The sequence below is a fragment of the Corvus brachyrhynchos genome, unplaced genomic scaffold (assembly GCF_000691975.1).
Source record: "Corvus brachyrhynchos isolate BGI_N302 unplaced genomic scaffold, ASM69197v1 scaffold42, whole genome shotgun sequence".
NCBI lineage: Eukaryota > Metazoa > Chordata > Aves > Passeriformes > Corvidae > Corvus > Corvus brachyrhynchos.
The window spans coordinates 717,783-726,999 of NW_008237242.1; the positions used below are offsets into that span (position 1 = coordinate 717,783).

The following is a 9,217-nucleotide window of genomic DNA, read 5'->3' on the forward strand; positions in this document are numbered from 1 at the left end:
CAGCATCATCAAGTGAGTGACATGTGTCGGAATATTCAGTAAATACCTTCTGTTTGGTGCCATCATTTTGTGCAGGCTGATGAAAGAATGCAGTGGAAAGTTGTTCATTGTGGGAGTCTCTTGAAATGGCCAGGTGCCTTTTTTTTTTTTCCTTCTTTTCTCCCTGCCAATTCCCCAGAGTAACAGGAGGTTGGAGAAACTGCTCGTCTCTCTAGGGTTTATGTGTCTATGTAAGATGTACAGCAGAGCTACTTTTGTTTTTCCATTTTTGTGCTCCCAAGAGAGCGCTGTGTTTGGTGTGCAGGTTCTTTTCCATTCCAAGGGCTCTCAGTGGCTCTTCCACCAGATGCTCATTGTGCTTCTGCACTATTGCTCACTTTTTTGTTGAATTTCACTCTGAAGTCCTGGAATATTACAGATTCTGTCAAGCAGACAAGGTGTTTCTTGGTTGGATTGCAAAGACACTAATGGGTGTGCAGTCAACCTCCTGTTCAGTCACACCCGGTGACTGTGGAGGTGCTAGTGGCCATAGGTCAGGTGGCAGAGATTCTGTCTGTTCTGCTTTCTGATGCTTTCCTCACTCCAGGGAGGGGGGAACCAGAACACAAATAAATCAGTATGGCTTGGCTTTTGATACTGGGTAAAAACTGTCTGAAAATTGGGTACTAATCAGGCACTAATGATGGAATTTTATTGCCTTCTGAACAAATGTAGATACTGAGTGTAAAGGTTCTTCCAGGTTTTGCTAACTGCATGTGTGCTCTAGTCTTGCAGACAAATGCATTCAGAGATGCTATTTGGACATGTATTTTGTTCTGGAATAAGCTGTCTTGCAGAGGGGTGATACCAGAAATGGGATGGTTGCTTTGTCTTTGTTAAAGGTGTAGTCATCTCTGATAAGCTGTGGTGTATATTTATTGGCATACAACACGAAAAGGTGAAAAGAAACCATTTCCTTGTAAACTTAGTAGTTTATAAATAGGCAGACTTGTCAGCAATGTCAAGTAAATGGACAGGTATCCCTTTCAAGGTTTTGCCCTGATGCAGCAAGTAGAGTTGAGACCCTTAGTGACTCAGGTTGGTCAATTGATTAAAGATGCAGTACTTCATGTTTAATGAACAAGTCCCTGCACAGGAAATTAGGTCTTAAAAATAGTCACATCCTAGCAAAGTAAGCAATGTTACAACATTTAAATTTTGTGAGATTTTTCTTTTTTTTCTCTCTACAGGAGCATTGCTAGGAATCCCAATTTGATACGACTAAATCTCTGTGGGTGCTCAGGGTTTTCTGCAGAAACCTTGGAGCTGATGTTGAGCAGCTGTTCTATGTAAGACAAAACCAGTTTTTTGCTATTCCTGAAAAAAGGATTTATTTTTTTTCCCTTAGGCATCCCAGTTATACTTTTATGTAATACTCTTTTTCAATGTGCTTGTTTCTGTTCCTAAATGCCTAACAGTTGATTATTACCTAAACAGTCAGGTAATTTCTTTCCATCAAGCAATTTTTTCATTTAATAGCAAAGATGTACTTCTGTAGTTTTTCATGAGTTTTGCGAATCATCTTTTTGGGTGGGTAAACACCATTTATGTTCCTTTGATATAATGTAAATTTGATTTTCTTTATGAAAACAGTATGTGATTCTCACAAAGATGAAGTGTGTGTTTTGAAACTGGAAAGTGAAGTTCCAGACCTCCCTTTGCAATCAGAGTACGGCATGAGTGGCAGAGAACACTGTGCCTTTCCATGATAGAATAATCCTTCCGTAACCTTCTAGTTTATGAAAGGCTGTGTTCAGATTCACAGCTCCAGTGATTAAACCATCTGCTGGCAGCACATCATTGAACTGGGCCCCACTGAGTTTGGGATTTATATCCCAATCTTTCTGCTGACTTCCTGTGACCTGCAGGACTACATATGTAATCTTTCCTTCTGCAAAAGCATGTTTTTTAATCAAATTGCGAATTAGTGGGCAGCCAGAGCCTTAATCTTTCTGTTGCTTGGTCTGATTACTCAGATCATGAGCTCTTTAGAGGATGGCAGTCTGTGCAGTGCACAGTGAATAGCAGATGGCAAACCTGATCCCAGGAATGCTAGTGGCAATTTAACTGTTTTTTCATTTTATGTAGAGAGTGCTAAATGCTCTGGTTGTGCGTTCACTGTGTTTTTGTCCCTTGGTTACAGCTACAACACCTGCACACAGAACAATACTTTGTCCCAGCCCCATGGTGACAGGCTATAGGTAATCAAGCACGTAAAGAGAGTTAAGCTCACAGCATGACCAGTGTTTATATAAAACGGTGAATTATTTTATGCTAATTAGGATTAATTGGTCATCTGACCAATGCTAATAATGGGTGGTGGTTTTTCCTCTCAATGTGACCATCTGTTCAGTTGTAACAGATTCAGGTCACAAACCCGATGAAAAGACAGTGTCTCCTTGTTGCAGTTCCTGGAGAGAACCTTCACTTCCTAAGATATTACCGAATCCCTCCAGTTGAAAGTGGCTTTGGGAAGTCAGTTTAACCCCTTTCCCTAATCAGGGTCTAAAATCAGCGCTGTCCTGTTGGATAAGGATTTTCTCTGTTTGGATCTTAAAAATCTTAAAAGACAGATTCTCCTGGATCGTTCATTAGTGCTTAATTATTGTCATACTAGGATTTCCAGTCACGAATACAGGAAGTTGGCAGTAGGCATGATACGAGTATTTGCTTTAAAAGTACAAACTGTAGTAGAAAATACCAGAACATGAACTGCATTTCAGCCATTCTTGTTAACAACTCTGTTCATTTGTCTGTAGGCTGGAGGAGCTGAACTTGTCCTGGTGTGAATTCACAGCTACTCATGTGAAAGCAGCAGTCAGTCATGTTACTTCGAAAGTCACCCAGTTAAATTTAAGTGGATACAGAGAGAATCTACAAATAGCAGGTAAACAGCAGTGTGACAAACCTTTATCCCAGTATGGGATAAAGCATCAGGCTTTACAGTTTCTTCTGGTTGGCATTCACTGTATAGAAGAATCATGTACTAACAGTGACTTTTTGTGCTCTGTATAGCTTGAAGTTCTTGCTGTCAGAGACTCTTACTCATATTTCTGTCTCAGTCATGAAGGGTGAGATGATTTTTCTTCTGAATTTAAGAACAGTCAAGTGAAAGCTCATTTCTTCTTCAGCTGAAAGGAACAGACTTAATTCTGAAGTAAGTCCTGGAAGCAGGACTTTGTGTGCTATGATTTAGTTCCAGGAACAGTATCTGGAAGGCTTTCTTAAAGCTTCTGCTGTTGTGGCTGCTGAAAGCATCTTCTGAAGGAGAACAGTTGTAGTAACTGCTTGAGTTTGACTGACATCCATATACCAGTTAATTTGGAAGGCACATAATCTCAGTAATCAACGTTTAACCATTTACTTGCTAATAGGTCTGGGAAGAAAAGTTGTGTTAAGTTGGAGGGTAATAGAAAAGGCAGATAAATCTAGATTTGGGGGAGGGTACATCAAAACGAACAAGTGCATAGCTAAAGGGTGAAAGTCCTTTTGTGGTAAAGAGAATTTAATTTTCGCAATGAGTGAAATATGACAGTAGGACATTGGATGACATACAGGGGGTGACCTCTCATTTCTGTTTAGCATCACACAGACCCCTTCACGCATTCCCTTTGTTGGGAAATAGGTAAATCTTCTTATCTCAGCCCCAAACCGATAAACAAATATGCTACATAATCTTATCCACATCAGGAATTTGAACCTTGGGGCCTCTAATTGGGCCGTTAGATACCATGTGCTGACCTCTTCTGTTTGTCAGACACTTTCTCTGAGTGACTTTACTCTGTTTTAGTGGAATTTATCAGGCAAAAGACTTGAATTAGTGATCATAATTAAGGTATTGTTTTGTTTAATTTCTGCACATGAATTCTGAAATAGCAAAATTCTCTTGCATGTTGTTGAGCACCTTGCAATGGCTTTTAGGTGATACCTGAACCACAGATGATTCAGCGCTACTTGCAGAAAATGAAAAGAAAGTCTCAAAAAATCTAGTTTAAATCAGGAAAACCATAATGTTTTGTCATGAGGAAAGAACTTTTTGGGGGTAAAAATGGAGATGCCTAAAGGATTTGGTGCTGTGAAAGGGTGTTTGATGTATGGAAAGTTTTTGTTACTTTTTCACTACACGTAAGTATTTCAGGCAGCAGCTCACCATTACTATGTTTCAGTAGATTTCACAGAAATACCATTTGAATTAATCTCTTGCTAAGTTGATGGTTGGTGTAGCTGACTTCTAGGGACAATTTGCTGAACTAAATGTTTCTGTATTGCTGAGGGTTAAAAGAAGCCCATGTAAGGTATCTTGATAGGCATAATCATATGCTGTTAAGTCTTAAGCATGTATCTTTTAGTTTAAAAATTGTGATTTAGTTGTGGAGTTTCAATAGAGAAGATAGAAATGAACATGTGTGGAAAGTGAGTAGGCTGTGTAAAACATGTTCATCTTGTTACTGAAAGAGGGACTGTCTCTGTGTGACCTCTTTTCAGATGTGAAAACACTGGTGGAGAGGTGTCCTTTGCTTGTCCATTTAGATCTCAGGTAAGAAGACCTGTGCAGCCAGTCCTTAAATCCTTATGGTTCAAGGGATTAGCATTGAGGCAAGGTTGTGTAGTACTGCACATCCAGGAAGTACCACTCAAACTAAACCTACAAAAGGTTTGCTATTTGGCATGACCTAATCTGGAGAAGGTAAGTAACCTGAAGATGTCTTTGTTACCCCAGCATAAATACTTAAAGGATTTGTTAACTAACAAGAGATAGTAGTTGATAGGTAGAATGGAAGGATGCCTAGAGTTGTTTAGCCTAGCACCCTAGAGAGGGTTTAAGTCATCTCTGATACAAATTTGTTGCTTGGCCATGTAACTGTAAAAAAAGGTGTATTTTGGTTTTGACCTAGTCAGTTACAGTTGATGCCTTATCCCTAGTCCTAGAATTAAGTCAGACATGGTAAAGGGATAAAAGGGTTTTTACTTTGGTATTTAATAGGGATCTTTATGTGCAACAGTTTGTCAAGGTGGAACACACCAAAATGCACACACCCCATATATTGCATATACAATTTTATAGACCTTGCAAATTAGCATATCTGACAAAGATTCCCCAATGAGAGGCTTAAATGAATGGTGTGACATCTCCCTATTCGAAAGTATTCCCCCCCAGATGGGCCTAATCTTAGTTTACAGAATACGTTCTAGAGAGGGCCTTGGCTTTTCAAGATAGCACAAGGCTTTCTGGCCTCCAGCTGTGAGGCCTTCAGGATGTGTGGTGTTCTGGCCTAGCAGAATTCCAGGACTATGCTAAGATATCAGGCTTAAAGATTGCAAGTATGTGTGCTAAGGACACTGAGAATACATGAAAGGTATGTAAAAGGAAAAGGCAAAAAAAAATCATCATGGCATCACAGTAATTTGAAATCTGTGTGAAGAACTTGCCTATTCATGGCATAAGTTCTGCTGCAGAGTATCTCTGTGAAGAGAAACTTCTGCTTCACTTGCCCTTCAGTGAAAATCAAAATTCCTCCCCCAACAATACATACTTACTAGAGATGAGTTGCTTCCATATTCAGCAAAAACATACTTCAGTGGCAGAAAAAGTAGATGTTTAATAAATTTCTCTGCCTGAATTTTGGAAATACCAGATTTACTGCTGCTTTATACTTAAACCTTAATTTAATGTGTTCTCTCAACAGTGACAGCATGATGTTAAAGCCTGAGTGCTTTCAGTATTTTAAACAACTCATGTTCCTACAACATCTGTGCCTTAGCCGATGTTACCAGATATCACCTGCTGCCTTAGTGTAAGTAACCTCTAAATAGCTTTGTTTTGCTGTTCATGCAGAGGGTAAGTTAATTTAAATTTGCTTTATTTTAGGTTTAGAATTGCAAACTGTTTCACAAAACTTACTGGTATGAGGAATTGGGAATAAAACCAAGATAAAATAACCTGACTGCTAGAACCTGTACCTTTTGAGAATCCAGACTGGAATCAAAGCTGAGATAATCTTTCAGTGGTGTCAGTCTGTACTCATGGAACTGGCTGCTCCATGCATGCCTGGTGTCTCCTGTTAGTGGCATTATACCAGTGGTACTCATTGCTGGAACGGGAGGTTGCAGTCCTGCCAGTGACCAGTATCAATATCAGTACCAGACTTCTGAGTGTGCAGCAAGGATTGGAAAAGTTGGCAGAGTTGACAATACTGGCTGGCCTAGTAAGCTGTGTATGTTTGCTTTTGTATGCACCTTTATCAGTTATTGATTGTGACTGAAACATGGCTTAGAGTGACTTGTTCATGAGGCCATTCTGCCTTTTACTAGTATAGAAGCTTTCAGTCCTAATAGTTTCAGGAAGGATGTCAACCCAAAGGAAATGGTCAACAATAAGAAGAAAGGTTGTGAGAGGAACAGGAGTATTGAAGATGAGGATCTGAAGAACCTTCTCTGTAGCAGCATGTGCCTCAGCCTTTAGATTTTGTCCAGTACTTGCTTATAAGGTACAAAGTTCAGATGATGACTGGGAAAATGTAAAACAATCAAGAAGCTGGGTCTGGCTACTCACCAAAATATTGCTACAAATTGGAGACTGACTGATAGTACTCAAGGGCTTGTGTCCTCTGAGACACATCCTGGCACTTCATCTGGGCAATTTCTTCCACTTGTTCTAGGTTTTTAAGTCCAGGGATATGAAAGGGAAAGGATCAGTTTGTTTTCAGTCTGTGAGAGAGATTAGCAAAGAAGTAATTTATTCAGCCAGTTTCCTGAAGTATCAGTACAGCATACTTGTTTCAATTAAATACATGCTTAGGTAGTTTACCCTCTTCTAAAAAATTACTGAAATGGAGTTACCTAGCTTGGGTACAGGCGGGGAAAAAAAAAAAAGTTTTTTCTGTTTCATGATTAATTTCATATTTTTCTTTTCCCAGAGAGCTTGGTGAAATTCGAACACTGAAGACTCTTCAGGTATTTGGAATAGTGACTGATAGCTCCCTGCAGCTCCTTGAGGAAGCACTGCCTGACATGAAGATCAATGGTTCACACTTCACCAGCATTGCAAGGCCAACTGTTGGCACTAAAAAGAGCCATGAGATTTGGGGCATCAAATGCAGATTGACGCTGAGGAATCCTAGTTTGTGATCACGTACAATGCACCGGGTGCCATGGACACACTCTGCGTTGAAGCTCCTTAGGAAAAAAAGTGCTGGAGCACCTTTTATCATAGTACTGTTACTGTCTAACTTGGTCTCACTCCTTAATGTTGTTTCATAATATTTTATATTAGTTTTTTGTACTTAAAGCCTTTAAGAAATCTGATAATCTGTGAGCAATTACAGAATATTTCTTTCAGTCTTTCTTTTTTACAGGGGATCTTTGAAAAAAAAATACTATGAAACAAATCAACATAATTAAGTAATGTCAGCCTCTAGCAACTGTCTGCAATTTCTGGAACAGCTTGCAGAGGTGCTAGGTATCTTTATAAGGTTTATTAAGGAATTTGCAGAATTCAAAATGAATACTTAGATATTAAATCTATTCAACTACGTAACTGAGAAAAAGGTACAGTAGGATGAATGAATTAAACTTGAAAACAGTAAATTGGGGATATCTACACAGAAGCAGCTAAGAGACAGCTCAATACCATACCAGTTAAGCAGCATAAAGGAGCTACAGTGAAGTTTTTTTTAGGAGGCCATAAAGGAAATGTTTGTCTTCAGTAGCCTTTTTTTTTTGGCCAAATAGTCTGAAAAGCCCATTCAGAATTAGCATCTGTAAAAATAGATGTTGGTTATCCATTATTTCATGTTGTGGTCCTAGGTTTTCTGATTACATATTACAGAACCTTAATGTAGCTTCTATGAGCCTAATCATAGTTAAAACTTTCTGTAAAGAATAAGATCTTTCAACTGCAACTGATAAATTGGTAGAAGTCTTGCAGGAGGAGGGCTCAAAGGGTTCTAGATATGACCAAAAATGAGAACCTGGGACTGCAGTGTAAGAATGCTAAAAGGAAGAGATGCTTTGGTGCTATCAAGAGACTTAAGTTTGTCTTTTATAATAGTTTGTATGTAGTAGCACTTCAGTTCTTGTATTTGTATCACTAACCACTATTGTCTAGTGTTGATTTTTTTTTTTAAAAGTCCCAGGAGAAGCTGAGTAACTGTCCAGAAAGAAAAAAGAAAACCAAATAAAGGATAGGGACAGGTAATGACTTTAAATGAAACTTTTATCTGCATCTGTTATCAGGGTCCTCATGCATAAGCCTAGAACGTTCCAGCAGGTGTTTTAGCTGATAATTTATAGGGCAAAACTTGGACCCTGTGTAGGGCATAAACATAGTGCTGTTTTTCCCATGAATGCAGTAAGCAAGCAGCTGAATTTATTCATGGATGTTTCTAAGAGTAGCTGACATATTACTGTAGGGCTTTGCATGGACATAGCTTTTCCCATTGCAGTCTTGAGAAAAAGCATTCAGGAATGAATACCTGGTGCAGAACAGATTAATTACTGTGGAAAGATTGTATGAGTACTAGAATTTGATATTTAACTTGACTTTCTAGAGTATAGTAAATAAAGCATTATCTTGTAATCTAAGTTGGTTTGTTCTTATTAAATTTAACAGTGTAAGGAGTTTATAATGGGCTTCTATCTCTTATAAAGGAGTTAATGGGCAGCATACCTTGTGAAAGCTGGAGGAGTGAGGGGAGGTTGGAGGACACGGGATATTCTATTGCCTCAGTTTGCTGCCTTAGAATTACGCTTTAAATTACTTCAAGAAAAAAAAGTAAATCTTTGGAGCATAGCATTACTGTAAATTCTTCTTCTCCCTATGCACAATGTAACTCCATGCAGCTTCTCTTGCATTTAATAAAGATCTAAGAAAGTGCTAGATTGTACAAAATGACTGATGGCTGGGAGAATGCTTTCCCTGATTTGCCACCAGCTTTGGGTCATGGGTTAAAAAGAGAAATTTCTCCTAGCAGTGTGTCAGCAATGGTGGTTTAGAGGACAGGGTGTTATCATGAATACTTTCAGCATTTATTAGACTATGCTTTAAAACCCTGTGCAGAACAGGAACAGTATTAGGCCTTTGGCTAGAAGGAATAGTTTTACATACCAAGTCCAGTGTTGGAAGGGGATCAACATTACTGTTGCCTGTCTGGTTATGATGGCAGCTGTAGTAGACATA

At 38.9% G+C, this 9,217-nt stretch overlaps 1 protein-coding gene across 1 annotated transcript in view; it reads left to right on the forward strand.

The window, feature by feature from the left end:
• SKP2 (S-phase kinase-associated protein 2, E3 ubiquitin protein ligase) overlaps window positions 1-8,914 on the forward strand; it is a 12,013-nt gene extending 3,099 nt beyond the window's left edge. Inside the window, exons 4-9 of the mRNA XM_017730188.1 lie at window positions 4-12; window positions 1,230-1,328; window positions 2,799-2,926; window positions 4,525-4,576; window positions 5,727-5,834; window positions 6,957-8,914. Coding sequence (XP_017585677.1) covers window positions 4-12; window positions 1,230-1,328; window positions 2,799-2,926; window positions 4,525-4,576; window positions 5,727-5,834; window positions 6,957-7,167 — 607 coding nt within the window. The 3' untranslated portion in view covers window positions 7,168-8,914. The remainder of the gene's footprint in view (window positions 1-3; window positions 13-1,229; window positions 1,329-2,798; window positions 2,927-4,524; window positions 4,577-5,726; window positions 5,835-6,956) is intronic.
• Window positions 8,915-9,217: the final 303 nt, after the last annotated feature.